The sequence below is a fragment of the Suncus etruscus genome, chromosome 9 (genome assembly GCF_024139225.1).
Source record: "Suncus etruscus isolate mSunEtr1 chromosome 9, mSunEtr1.pri.cur, whole genome shotgun sequence".
Classification (NCBI taxonomy): domain Eukaryota; kingdom Metazoa; phylum Chordata; class Mammalia; order Eulipotyphla; family Soricidae; genus Suncus; species Suncus etruscus.
In genome coordinates, this window is record NC_064856.1 from 108,583,852 (window position 1) to 108,598,410 (window position 14,559).

General features: G+C 55.7%; 1 protein-coding gene across 9 annotated transcripts in view; it reads right to left on the reverse strand.

Moving 5' to 3' along the window:
- NRXN2 (neurexin 2) overlaps nucleotides 1–14,559 on the reverse strand; it is an 83,022-nt gene that overhangs the window by 57,841 nt on the left and 10,622 nt on the right. For all 9 annotated transcript variants that reach the window (XM_049779564.1, XM_049779554.1, XM_049779565.1 and 6 more), the window contains exons 2-5: nucleotides 12,217–12,234; nucleotides 8,444–8,473; nucleotides 6,201–6,272; nucleotides 2,485–2,786 (exon numbers count right to left, since the gene is read on the reverse strand). In XM_049779564.1, the coding sequence (XP_049635521.1) occupies nucleotides 2,485–2,786; nucleotides 6,201–6,272; nucleotides 8,444–8,473; nucleotides 12,217–12,234 (422 nt within the window). The remainder of the gene's footprint in view (nucleotides 1–2,484; nucleotides 2,787–6,200; nucleotides 6,273–8,443; nucleotides 8,474–12,216; nucleotides 12,235–14,559) is intronic.

Genomic DNA, 14,559 nt, shown 5'->3' on the forward strand with positions numbered 1-14,559 from the left:
AATCAGAGATCAGTGGTGGAGCCCAAAATAAGGAAGACAGAAATGTTTTCCACATTCACAGACAATCTTCATTTTTTTCACTTGGAAGAGCAAATGAAGAAATGAGACTGGAAGGGAAGCAAGGCAGGTCAGAGATGGGCCTTTGGGAAACTTCAAGTCAGCCAGCTCTAAGTGAGCAAGGCAGGCTGAGGAAACTGCCACTGTGGCCAAAGTTCGGCAAGGCCTATCCAGGGCTACTCCAGAGCAGAGGTTCTAGTCTAGGTGAACCAACAAGCAAGTTTTAGGAAGTGCTAGAAGGCTGCTGGATCCTAGAGCAGCAGCAGGACTGTGACAGAGGCAGGAGATGGCAGCCAGGGTCAGCCATCATCCCAAGTGCTTCACCTGGAACCCAGGTGGATGTAGCTCTGACCCCTCCAGAAAGCCAAGCAGGGGTGACATGCCCAGATCAGAGTCCCTGGGACAAGAACCCTGAGAGTCACCATGGTTGGCAGGGGCTGTGAGATCAGGTCCACATGGCCAGCAGGTGCCAGGCACAGCTCTGCCATGACTCCTGGCACACCGCCTGCCCTGTGCCCAAGGTATCATGAGGGTTCCCGGGCAGGGCCAGACATATACTGTCGGCTTCTAAGTTTGCAGGCTGTGAGTATGGGGGAAGGAGATCCCCTTTGTTCTCAGGGAGCCAGTGTTTTTAGTTCCATCTGTTTAGAAGCTGGATGGAACCTACAGCTGGGGCCATCTCTCTCTCTCTCTCTCTCTCTGTCTCCCTCTCTCTCTTTCTCTCTCTCCCTCTCTCTCTCTCCCTCTTTCTCTCTCTCTTTCTCTCTCTCCCTCTTTCTCTCTCTCTTTCTTCTCTCTCTCCCTCTCTCTTTCTCCCTCTCTCTTTCTCTCTCTCTTTCTTCTCTCTCTTTCTCCCTCTCTCTTTCTCTTTCTCTCTCCTCTATCTCTCCTCTCTCTTTTTCTTTTTTTGTTTTGGGGACCACACCAGCAGTGCTCACGACTTACTCATGGCTCTGCTCTCAGGGATCCCTTCTGATAGAGCTTGGGGGACTATATAGAATGCTAGGGATTGAATCCAGGTAGGTGGTGTATAATTCAAGCATCCTACCCACTGTACTATCACACCAACCCCACACAGAATTTCTGGGCTTGCTTCTAGCCCACAAACTGACCACTGCAGTGGAGACAGCAGGACCTCACAAATGGCTCCTCGAAACTGTGGGGAAGGGCTTGAGGAGGACACTCTGGTTCCCTCACTGGACTGAAACAATGGCAGGGGCCAAAGTCTACCCTGAAGCAGCAGCCACTGAGAATAGGTGGGGACTGAGCTCTGAGGCCTGATAGTACCCCATCACAGGAGGTCACCTCACACCTGCCCCACCTTCAGCCAGAGCAGAGTGCTCAACAGCACCCAGCGTGAACCAAAGCTTCTCCCCCAGATAGCTCCCTCCTTGGCACCTCTTGAGTTCCTTGGGGCTCCTCTCCCCAGGACTCTAAGTGACTTTGCCCTATAGCCAGGCTGTCTTTCTGCAGCATCCACATGGCCTCCAGGACCACTAAGGATCCAGGGTACATGTATGGGAAATTTGTTGCTGAATGACAGCAATGAGAGAAGTCCCAGAGTCAAATTCTCTGACCCCAGGGCAGAGTCTGGGGTCTCAGACTAACAGACCTGCGGCATCAAGCTCGCAGGACCCTGGAATGGGGCAGATCAGGGAACAGAGGATAATAAGAGGGTCTCTGTGGGCCAGTGCCCCCACATGACATGCCCTGCCACAGAACATGTGGGCATCAAGAACAGGGAGCCCAGCTCCAGCAGGGAGCATGGCCTGGATGAGTCATAGGGGCCTCAAGACTGGCAAAGGAAGGGGACATTGAATAGGAGAAAGCCCTGAGATCCCAGTTCCCAGGGCAACAGAGTCAGAGGCACATGTCCAGCTTCTTGGTCTAGGATCAGGGACAAGAGGCAGAAGGATGAACTGACACCCAGGCACTGAGAACAAGGTTGCTGCAGGCCCCAGTGACTGAACAGGATGCTGCCCTCCCAGAGAGAAAGCGCCAACAGAGAGGATCAGATGTAGACAGGGCCGAGGGAAGAGGCTGAGGCCCAGAGCTGCTCCACTCTCCGAAAAGCAGGAAGGTCTGGGTGAAAGGTGGGGCTGGGGAACACAGTCCCACAGAAGCCTGACTAGGGATGTATTACCCTGAACAATCCTGGACTGGGGGTGGCAAGGAGGAGAAGAGGTCCCCCCCCCCAGGGATGGATGTAGAGACCAGGGAGGAGAGCAGGGGCCTGTAAGGAAGCCTTTGGAAGGTCGGGAAGGGAGCCAAGCCATCGCTCTGTGGCCCTGCGTCCCTGCACCCATACCCAGGCCTGTCTCCTTGCTCACTGTCCACTCTCCTACAGCCACAGAGGCCCCCTCAGCCTGTGCTCCAGCTGGTGTGGACTTGCTCCGACGCCCCTTGCCTGCTTCCCACTCCCCCTACCTGGCGCAGGTTTCGGGTGACCCGGACCTCGTGCCAGGTGTTGTCGTTGAACTTGCCGTTGACGGGCTCCACGAGGGCCTCGAAGGCGCCCGAGCCCAGGTTGATGACGAGCCAGACAGCGCCGGACTTGAGAGAGAGGTTGACGTAGTCGGCCGACTTGCCGGTGTGGAGCATGAGCCCATTGCGCTGCAGCGTGCGGAAGGCCAGAGTTATCTCATCTGTGCTGCTCTGGATTGGGTTGTGTGACAGGTCGTAGCAGAAGAACTCGCTGCCCTTGAATGTGGCCACAAACTCCTCCTTGCCTGTGTGCCACCATGGCGAGAAATGGAAGCAAGCTGAGTGGGGTGCCCCCTGCTCATCCCACTGCCTTGCCCTGGACTCTCCCCTGGTAGACTAAGGCCAAGGCAAGAGGCTGCTCTGGTGCCTTGCCCTCCTGCTTACTGCCACAGGCTCAGCCAACTATCCCATCTCAGGCCCCTTCCCAGGCTGGCCCCAAGGGTCTCTGTCTGCCAGTGTGGATGCCCAGTGTGTCCCCAAAGCAGGAGACTCAGTGAGTGATTGATGGAGTGAGGAAGGACAGGCGGGGCAGCAGCGATGCAAGGCCAGAGCCAGGACCCAGAGAGGCCCACATTGTGGTCCTTATATGAGCCCCCAATCCCATATTCCTCCACACAGCTGAGTCCAAAGGGGCCCTGAATGATGTAGGGCGTCGCTGTAACAGGCAGGGGGCTGCACTGTTTGAGAATCCTGGATCTTGGGCCCGGAGAGATAGCACAGCAGCATTTGCCTTGCAAGCAACCGATCCAGGACCAAAGGTGGTTGGTTTGAATCCCGGTGTCCCATATGGTCCCCCTGTGCCTGCCAGGAGCTATTTCTGAGCAGACAGCCAGGAGTAACCCCAGGTGTGGCCCAAAAACCAAAAAAAAAAAAAAAAAAAAAAAAGAGAATCCTGGATCTTTAGTACTCCCTAGGGGTTCCATGCAAGGACACAGGCAGGAAGGGAGGCCAAGGTCTCAGCTTCATCCCTTCCAAACCTGAGCCCAGGCAGAGGGAGAGGAGTGTTAGCTGGTGGCCAAGACTCAGTTAGGGACCTGGTAGCACCTAGCAGGTACAGAATCTGCAGGAAGAGTAGGGGAGCTGGGAAGGCATAGGCACCAATGCTGGGCTGAGTCAATGGGGAACCCTTCTGGGGAACCAGGTCCTCTGGGCACAATTTCTGCAGGTGCCCCTGGCCCTGCACACAACAGCCCTACTTCTCTCCCTTCGGGCAGGCTGCCCACAGCACCGTCCTCACAGCCTCCGGATGCCAAAGCACCAGCTGCCCGGAGCCAAGCCCGCAACTGCAGCTGGCAAGACCCGCCTTCCTCAGGCCACAGGGCAACTAGCCTGGCGGGGGTGGTGAGAGATGTAAGAACATCAGGGGCCTGTCCTCTGCCTGTGTGAAAACCAGTAAGCAAGGGGAGGAATTGGGGGGAGACAGGAGGGGGAAGTGGCAGAGGGTGATGGGGAAAAGGGCAGAAAGATGAGCTGCGGACACAAGGACATGCAGCTCAGCATGAGGGGGCCACAGAGACCAAATGAACAGCAGAAGACCAGGGGCAGGGTGGAGGACTAGGGGGGCAGGTAAGGGCCTGGGAAGATAGCCAGAGAGGAAAGGGGGACAGGGACCTGTGGGAAGGGAAGCTAAGACTTCCTCGGGGCCTCACTATTTCCATAGCAACCAGGCCTGCTGCCCAGGCCCTGGAGGAGCCAGGGGGCTCAAGGACCATGTTTGACCTTGGGCTTGCCACACATCCCCATCCCTGCCTGAAGTCAGGCCTCCCCTCCCTCTCACTCCCTCACCTTCACTGCAGTCAAAGAAAATATCATTAAAGGGAGAGCTGAACAGAAGGAGAGGCAAAGAATAAGGCAGCCACGTGAAAACGTGATTGGGACAGAACAAAAGAGGCCAGGAACAAGGGAAAAGGCAGGCTGGCCCCCGCCAAGGGCTCTGCCTCCTCCAGTGGGGACAGGGAGAAGCAGCCCAGCCCGCCACAGCTACTCTGCTGGCGGGCTCATGTCCTCCAGCCCCACGCCTGGCCACTGCTCACCCCGGGTAGGACTTGGAAGGACGCATGAAGCAGCCAGCAGAAGATAACAGGGGGAGAGGGCCAGGTGTGAATGCAGCTAATGAGGGCAAGAAAACCTGAGGGCAGTGGGAAGGACAGCAAGGCGCCTATATGGACACTCTACCTGAGGCAAGCAAGAAGCTGGGAGCCCGAGGTCTGGGCGCCAGGGGGCGCGCTCTTCTCGGAACTACAATTCCCAGCAGACCTTGGCCTACAATGACTGCACCTAAGGGTTAAGCATGATCCTAGTTTCTGTCCCCCTGTTGCAGTTGAGGAGTCTGAGCCCCACAAGTGTCCCTACTCAGGCTGAATGTGGCCAGAGAGCAGCTGCTGAGGCGGGAGGGCCAGGGCAGCTGCCTGGTTTGCAGGCTGGGCTCTCGGTCCCCCTCTGGGAAGCTATCCAGGCCGACCCTGCTCTCCTGCACTCCAGCTGTCTGTTCTGCTCATTTGGCACTTCCTGCCTAGTAACATCTTGTACTGCTCCCTTGAGAGGAAGTGCGATGTGAGGGAGAGGCCCGGCACGAAAGCCTGCTCTTCCCTCCTTAGCCCTGCCAGGTGACCTTGGCCATGAGGCTCAGTTTGAGCCCAGGCTTGCCCCTCCAAACAAAGGGGACCCCATAGGCCTGCCCCAAGGGCTGCTGTGGGGGCCCGGGAAAGAGGGCTGGGGCGTAGCTTCCCATGCTGCACCAGTCGGGAACTTTCTGTGCCGCGCTGCCTCCAGATCAATGAAGGGATTAACTCCTTTGGACAAGGCCCGCACTGTTCTCGCCTGGCCTGTCCGTGCTTCATTGTGGTCTCTGCCGGCCCTCAATGAGCCCTTGAGAACAGACTCCACTCTTGCATTTAGAACCAATGCTGAGCACAGCTCTGGGGAAAGAGGGAGGTTTAACCTGTGCAACTCCCCAGGCGCTGTCCTCAGGGAGGAACAGTGAGGAGTAAGGACTGCCGTGACAATGAGGAAGTGGACAGAGGGCGCAGAGCAGAGACTGGCTACGGTTGGGGCTCTCAGGAGACATTTCGAGGGTGGATGAGAATCAGAGAGGAAGGCTGGCGAGAGGCCAGGGGCCCAGAACAGTGCCCAGAACAGCATGTCCTGCAACCTGCCAGGGCTTGGCCCTCGTGGCCGGTCCTGGAGGACTTGCTAACTGCCTACGAACTCCAAGTCTCTGCAGAGCACAATGCTTAGAGCCAACAACCCAAGCCACGCAGAGGTCCCACGCTGGCCTTTGGAGCTGTGGCTAGGATTGGGCTCCTCATCTGTTATCCTGGTACCTACCACCCAACCAGCATCCCCAGCACTGGCACTTGGAAGTGAAGGTCTGGGGGCTAGGGCTACCCTGCTGCCTGTCCTGCACCAGAGAAACAAGACAGGCTGAGGACAGGCTTGAACAGGACATAGAAAGGCCTGGGGGTTCTAGAAAGGTCCTCAGGTCACTGGGTGGTGGAAGAAAAATGGAACTAGGGCAAGGGCTGGGTTACACATCCTCCAGTTCCAGAACCTAAGGGTGAGGGCACATAGGACTCTCCCTCGGGTGATAAGGCAAGAATAGTCGTGCAATGAGCCCACAGGGGTACAGGTGGGACTCTCTGGGGACAGGAGTCACTGACCTTTCGTCGGCTGGTGCACATCGCTGGCTCCTCCTCTCCCGGCCCCCCCCTCGGAGAACAGTAAGGACCCTACTGGAGAAGCAGAATTGAGGAGTCAGGTACCGGGAGCTTCCCAGCCAGGCCCACCCCAGCCCCAAGGTGATGGAGGGCCTCTCAGGGTGCTGGCGAGGGGTCAGTCGCTGTTCTGGGGACTTGCATACTCTGGGGTTTCTCCTAGGTGTCCACTTCCACCACCTTCTTAGTTGCCTCTTGGTTCAGCCCCTTCCTGTTGGGTCAGAGTTCAAGACCCTGCTCATCCAAACAACTGACCATGGGCTCCTCCTCCTGACTCACTCCAAATGCATCCCTCCAGGACCCCCCGGTCTTCATCTGGCTTGGGGCAAGCCTGGCTCCCTGGCACACCCGGATCCACAGATCCACATCTAAAACAGGAGTCAGCCCAGAGCAGGGCCTCCTTGGTGGGTTTTCAGGCCTCCTCATGGGGGTTGAGGTACAGCCCTGCTTTGGGGCTACTCTCTGCATATTTGTGCCCAGCTCCTTCCTCCCTAGCAGTTCTGCATCATACACTGCCACACCTGGGCTCCAGGTGCACTTGAAAAGCTGACCTGTCCCTTCACAGCACCTACCACCCCAGCACCACACCTGTTACCAGTCCTCCCTCAAGGGGGGTATAGATACCCCTCTTCGATGCCATCTGACCCCACGCCCCCACAATGAAATCCAGAGTAAAATCTAAATTGTGGATCTAGAGCAGTGGTCCTCAAACTTTTTAAACAGGGGCCAGTTCACTGCCCCTCAGACCATTGGAGGTGCGGACTATAGTAAAAACAAAAACTATGAACAAATTCCTATGCACACTGCATTTATCTTATTTTGAAGTGAAGAAACAAAATGGAAACAAATACAATATGTGGCCCGTGGGTCATAGTTTGAGGACCACTGGGAGGAACACCTCAGGCCTGTCTCTGAGCAAACTGACCCTAGCCAGCACCCCCAGAATCAGGCACTAGAAAGAGTAAGGATGGGTGTGACCTACCAGCCCAATCCCCACTTGGAAATTGGGGTTTTCCTCTTCTCCCACATGTATTACCTGCCCCACACCCCATGGTGACCTGTTGCCAGACCCAGAAACCTCCCCTCAGGGACATGGAACCCCAACAGTCACCCTGGGTCAGGACAAAACACATTAAAGGGTCTGTCCAGAGGGTAGATGGCAAGAGGAGGGGGTCTAAGTCAGGATTCCTGGATTCTGTCTTTAGGTTATGGGCGAACCTCCTAAGAGGGGCCCTGGGTTCCCACCAATGAGTCTCATGGCGGGGTTTCATATTAAGGGCCCGAGGATGCTTTGCAGGTTCAATAGTTAGTTCTAGGGATTATTCAGGCCACCTGGCTGGTGCTTGGGGGCCTCCACAGCTGCACCCAAAACTGCTTGATGAACCATGTGGTACTAGGAATTGAACCCCAATGGGGCATCAGCTCAGCAGACACCCAACCACTGTACAATCTCCTAGCCTCTATGTACAAACCATTAAGGACAGAGGACAGGGTGGAAGGGGAGGTTGAAACAGATGCTCCCAGTCCCATCACTTCGAGGTTATGCCATCCCCAGCCTGTGTCTGTCACCACATGACTTCATCTGTCTGAGAGACACCCTACAGACACATGGTGAGGTGTGGGTGCATGGGAGGGCTATAGATCCCGGGGCACCCTGATCCCCCACCCCTCTATTTGGCCCAGCTTCCCATGGTGGACACCCCCAACAGCAGAAGAGGAGAATCAGGCAGCCAAGAAGCCCCCCTTCTCTGGCTCATGCTTTCCTCTCTTCACTGGGGCCCAGAGAAAAGAAAGAATGATCAAAATGAGTGGAAGGAAATAAAACAGCACTATGAGAAAGGGGGGGAAAGCAAGATACACTCCCAGGAAAACAAAAACAAAACGAAAACCAACGCAAAGACAAGACGACGACGGCAGGACTTCAAACATCTCTTGATGTCAGAAACCAGGCTGAGATGAGGGCGGATGGAGCATGGGGAGAGGGCCAGGGGGCAGGGCAGCACAGACAGGGGCCAGTCCCCCACCCCCACCCGGCACCCCCAGTAGAAAAAGGATATGGGGTGGGGGGATGCTGCGGGCAGGAAGGGCAGGAAGGTGGAGGGTCAGGAAAGGGCCGGGCACAGGGAGAAGAACAGAAAATCCAGGCGCAGATTGGGGAATCCAAACCAAACCCCAACTTCAAACCATACCTTCGCTGTTTAACGTCAGGTGAGCCGGACCTTGGAAAGGGGCAGGAGAGAAAGAAAGAAGGGGAAAAAAAGAAGAAAAAAAGAAAGCAAAAAGGGAAGAAACAAAGAAAACACGAGTCATCAAAAGCAGCCAGAGAGGGGGGAGAAGAAGCCTTTGGTGCCACAATTTAAAACCCTTTTAACTTGTGACAGACATCGGGGGAAGCCCCCAGCCCAGAAGCTGAGGAGAGGGGCCCCGATGCCGAAACAGAGGGGGAACAAGGGGGGTTAGAGAGAGAGACAGAGAGCAAGAGAAGGGGCACCAAGAGGGAGTCCAGGCAGAACCAGAGGGAGGGGCAGAGCAGGGGGCACGTCAGGGAGTGGGGGGGGGGGGGATTTTGGTTTCTTTATTTTTTCTTCTTGCCGGCAAAAAAAAAGTAAAAGGAGCAGAAGCATGAGACGGGGAGGGCTGCTTTTTCCTTTTCCTTTTTTTCTTTTTTTTTTTCTTCCGGGAGGCGGAGAGAAAAAAAAAACGGTCAACGAGAAAAACGATTCGGATGGAGGAGAAAATAAAACACGACACAGAACCAGAGCACCTGGAGAGGAGAGAGTCCTGTTAGTGGGCCTGCCACCCTCTAACCCTGGCCGAGAAAGAGGGTTGGGGAGCCTGGGCTAGAAGGAACCCCCAAGGAGGCTTTGGGAAAGCATCTGTCCAGTTCCATCTGTGTCCCCCAAACCACCGGGACACTATAAGGCAACAGGGGTTCAGAGGACAGAGTAGAAGTGGGAAGCAGCAAAAAGCATGAAGTGTGGCCTGGAGATGGGGGAACCTCATTTTCCCACAGGCAAGGCCTGGGTCTCTGAGAAGGCAGGTCATGGGGCTCACAAGGCCTCCTGAGGACCCCTTTTCTCTTGCCCCTCTCTGAGATTTGGAATGGGAATCAACTCTGAACCCCAGCCTCCACAGCTTGGCTGGGTTTTTCCCAGAGGTTCTGTGACCCCTTAAGTGAGGGGGTCAGCCCTGGTTCAGGGTCCTCTTCAACCTCCAGAGGGGGAACTTTGGCCTACTCCTGAGAGCCAGGCTAAGACCAAAGGGCTCCCCAAGACAACCAGTCGGTCTCTCTCTGTGGCCTCCAGTGATCCCTGATTCCCTGGTGGAAGGGGTACCTGTGGGGCCTGAAACTGCCCTTACCCCTCGGCAGAGTGAGGCAGAGTGAATGGAGGCTGCCAGGGTATTGGGGAGCAAGTGGAGGACTGGGTAGTGGAGTTTTGTGAGGAAAGGCTGCCTAGCCCCACTCCGTCTAGAGGGCAACAGTGGTTTAAGGAAAGGGACCCAGGGCCAGCCCTCCTCTTGAGACTTAAGTTTTACCCAGAAACAGGAGGGTGGTCTTGGCTTGACTCTTCCTCCTGGTCCTGCCCACAAACTACCAGCACCTCCTTCCCAACTCCCTGAATTCAGGTCCAGAACCGGAACCCTCATTGGGCTCTTGCTGCCAGGAATGGCCTTGGCCACTGTGGCCTTGGCCCTGGCTCCTCACAGGAAAGTCCGCCTAGGAGCTACCCAGGAGCTGGTCGCCTCTGTCCCCACAGGCCGGGCTGCTGAGGGAGACCCTCCTCATTAGCATGCGGTGCTCTCCCCTGTCGCCAAGGCAACCAGCTGCTCAGCTCCCTCAGGCATGACAGCCCCACCATCTTGGAGAAGGGCGGCCTCTTGTCTGTCCTGTTCCTCCCCAATCCAGAGTACACCCAGCCTACCTCCTGCCCAGCCCAGAACAGTTGCAACTTCCTCAGACCCAGCCTGAGTCTACCTATGGCCTCCTCAGCCCAAGATTGTGAAGTCTGCAGTGACCCATGGCTGCTGGGCCTTTCCCAGGACCCTGGACCTGGCTAGCCTGGTTCTGCTCCCCACCCCAGAAACTGAAGGGGGGAGATGGAAGCCAGGGCTGGGGTCCCACCAGAAATCTGGATAAGGGGGTGTGAAAGGGCTTCTGGGAGGAAGCGAGGCCTAGGACAGAGTGTCAGGACAGAAAAGAGATGAAGAGCCAGAGGCCCTAAAATGGGAAGGGGGAACCCCAAGTCCAGAACCACCTCTAAGAAACAACCTGACACCAATCCCGTCCCTACTCTCAGCCCTGTCCCCTTCCTTGTCTACCAGAATCCCAAGAGGCCCGGCCTTAAGAGACGGAAGACAGTTCTGGGGAGATGAAATCAAAGGACACATGCACAGACACAGCACAAAGACACACAGGTGCACGGCACTGCCAGGGGCACGTGAATACACACTGTGAAGACATGCATACATGTGGACACACGTATGAATGCATACTTGCAAGAACACACATAAGACATAAAGACACCCCAATACATACACACAACCCCACCACGCCCCACTCTGTGCCACCTAGGTTTCCTCCCTGTACCTGCTGCAGTCCCTCACTCCTCTTCCCTGCTGTCTCCTGGTTTCTGCTCTTGCTGGCCTGGTCCCTCTCCTCACTCCCTCCTCTCTTCCATCCTGGCTCCCTGCCCCCCAGCCTCTCCTCCACCCTGCCCCCCCCCCTTCCCTCTGCTCTCCCTTTGTTCCAGAGGAGACATGACATCAAGAGCAAGTAAAAGTCACATCAGCACTAAATCTTATCTCCAGCCCTCAGCAAGCTGCGGCCACCAGCTGAGGCACACCCACTGCCCAGCCTCGCACACGGCCAGGAGATGCAGCACAGGGGCCCCAGCAGCAAGTCTCCCACCACCGAGGATGAGGAAGGGTGGACTCTCCACCCCAGGCACTGAGGGGCAAAACACAGAGCTGCGGAACACAGGCACCCACACGCACACAGGCCAACATGCATGCGCATACAGGGACGTGCACACAAAGACAAGCATGCACAAGATGCATGGCAAGTACAAGTATGAATACATGCGTGCAGGTAGGCACATGGCACACACATGAACATATATACAACATGCATACACAGACGCACATACACACACCCATCAACATGCACTTGCCAGCCGGGCTAGGCCCCCTAGGGACATCCTAGAAGAGACGCCAGTGAGACGGTGGCGATAGGAAAGGGGATCCAGCCCGCACTGCCCCACTTCCTTCTCCCCTGAGTGCACCTCAGCTCTGCCTGAGTCCCCCAGGACCTCTTTCCCAGAAGAGAACATGGACAGGCCTAACTTTTCGCTGGCCCTGCTGCCTGCCTCCCCTCGACACTCCCCCCAACACACACCCAGAAGGACAGAAATGAAGAAGAGGCAGAGCAGGACAGAGACCCAAAGAGCCTGTGGAAGGACAGGGACCAAAGAGAGATCTGAAGCAGAACTCTGGAGAAAGAGGGGTGACTACTGAACCAGAGGGCGAGAGAAGGGGCTAGCAAATGAGAAGACACTGAAGGGCAGAGAACCCCCAAAAGGTGCTGGGCCTGGGCTGAGGATGAAGCAGGTCCCCACCTCCTCCCAGCTCTGGTGCCCCCAAACCCAACCTGCAGGGACTCAAGGATCCCAGAGTCTGCCCCAGTAACCTGGGGTGTAGTCTGACTAAGCTCTAGCTGGGAGGTGCTCACTCTTGCCTGGGTCCTTCTGAAATCTCCAGCCCCCACCTCACCCCCTAAGGAAGCAGAAAGGGGACGGATGGACATGAAGATGGGGGTGAGAGCCAGTTCCAGGGCCTCTGCCTGGTTCTTCTCCCCCAAACCGTGGCAGAAGTGGGCCAGAGGGAGAAGGGCAGCCTCCCACACCATAGCCCCAGAGCCGCTGGGCGCTCACTGCCCCCCAAGACAGATGGGAACCTTACTCACCTTCCATGGGGTGTTCCTCTGCAGGACACAGAGCAGGGCAGGTAGAGAGAGAGAGAGAAAGGAGAGTGGTTAGTGTAGAAAACACAGGGATCCCTGCAGGATATCCTGCCTGCAACACCTCACTGGGTCTCTGCTGTCAGGCAGAGCACACTGAGGTGTTCTCTAAGTCAGTGCCCCAGATGCAGGACCCCCACACTGACAGTCGCATTTTAGGAAACTGAGGCCCAGGGCAGGTACTCAGGACCCCACAGAAAATCGAGGCATGGCAGGAGCAGCAGCCAGACCTCCCCAGCCCTCACCCTTGATTCAGAGAGAAGGGGCCATGAGTGAGGGGCTCACACAGGCACCTCGTGAAGACCCAAGAGTAGCCAAGGGCTCAGTCAGCCCTCTGCTCGGGCACCCCATTGCCCCCAAACCCTCTTGCCAGCAAAAATAAGAGGGGCATCCAATATGGCTTTTAGATCCCCCTGCTCTGAGCAGCTCAGAGAGAGGGACCAAGAGAGGATTGTAAGAGATCCCCACTCCAGCCCCAATCTGAAGTGTTTTGAGGAGGTTACAGAAGGAGTGAGAAACAGCACACCCCACAAACACAGCCTGTATGGATACCGCCAACCCCCAACCTCGTCTTGGATTTGTTCCATCTCTCTTAACAGGCTGTCTCTGCCACCTCACTTCCGGTCAGTCAGCATTCCCACACTTATAGCCAGGCTGAGTGGCAGAACAGTATGGTGGTCTGAAATGCTGGGGATAGATTCACACCCCCTTCATGCACACACTCACACATCTCACAGCACCTTCTACCTGCCGGCCTATCTACCATCTGTCTGTCCGGACCTCTGGCTATCTGCCTGCAAACTTATTGATCATCAATTCACCCTCGATTGACCCATCGATCTTCATCTGCTGTTCCCGGTCCACCCAGGCAAGCTTTTTGAACCCTGCTCTAGACACACCCCTGGCAATGTAGACCATAGGTATGACCTTCTCCAAAAAGTCAAATCACTTCCCACTAATGCTGGAGATCCCCGAGGAAGGTCCTGGGGCCTCAGAATGAGCTGAGGGTTCGTGGGCTGGCTTGGGCCCTGACCATCACTTTACATTCTATGGCCGTAGGGCTCAATTTCTTGGTAACCCAGCCAAGCAGGTGCAGCAAAGTGCCTAGTGCCCTCCCTGCCTGCTGTCCGGCTCTCAGCACACATGCGCAGTACACTGTCACTATCATATCCCTCATGCACTTGTGTCTACTCGCCTGCTTCCTGACAGGTCAGGGAGATATCTCAGGACAAAGACAATGTCTCATCCATCTCCCTCCATCCAGCTGTTGATATAGTTCCTGGCTCGCTGTCTTTTTTTCTTTTTCTTTTTCTTTTTGGGCTTCTTCTGGTGGCGCTCAGAGGTTGCTCCTGGCTCTGCATTCAGAAGTTGCTCCTGACAGGCTTGGGGAGACTATATGGGATGCCAGGGATGAAACTGGGTCCATCCCAGGTCAGTCACATGCAAGGCAAACCCCCTACCGCTATGCTATCTCTCTGGCCGGAAGTTTTTCTTTTTAAGTGGGGGGTGGTGGGGATGGAGCAATAGTATAGTGTAGTGAGTCGGACATTTGCCTTATACACAGCCAACCAGGTTTGATACCAGCACCTTATATGGTCCCCTGAGCACCACCAGGAGTAATTCCTGAATACAGAGCCAGGAGAAAGCCCTGAGCATGGCCAGGTGTGAAAAAAAAATAACACTGAACAACCCAAGGTGGGGATAGGGGTGAGCAGAGCAATAGTAAAAGGGAGAAGCAGTTACTTTCATGCTTACAACCCAGATTTGATCTCCTGCATCCCATATGGTCCCCTGAGCACTACCAGCAGTGATTTCTTTTTTATGTTTTGTTTTGTTCTGTTTTTGGACCACACCCGGCAGCACTCAGGGTTACTCCTGGCTTCGTGCTCAGAAATCACCCCTGACAGGCTCAGGGGACCATATGGGATGCCAGGGATTGAACCTGAGTCTGTCTGCAGACTGCAAAACTGGGTCTGCAGTGTGCAAGGCAAATGCCTTAACACTGTGCTATTGCTCCGGCCCCAGGAGTGATTTCTGAGTACAGAGCCAGGAGTAACCCCTGAGCACTTTGAGTATGGCAAAAAAAAGGTGGGGAGGGGACAAAACAAAACAAAAAAGCCTGTTTATTGAGTTGGCTAATAATATGCTATGGCATATCTCCCTCACTGAGTGCTCTCCTTTTTTTGGGGGGGGGGGTGGGCAGACTTGGAGAAGCTCAAAGGTGAATGCCCTCCCTGGCTTTCCTTGGAAGGGGCTTTGTTCCCTCCATCACTTCATTCCTTGTGGCCA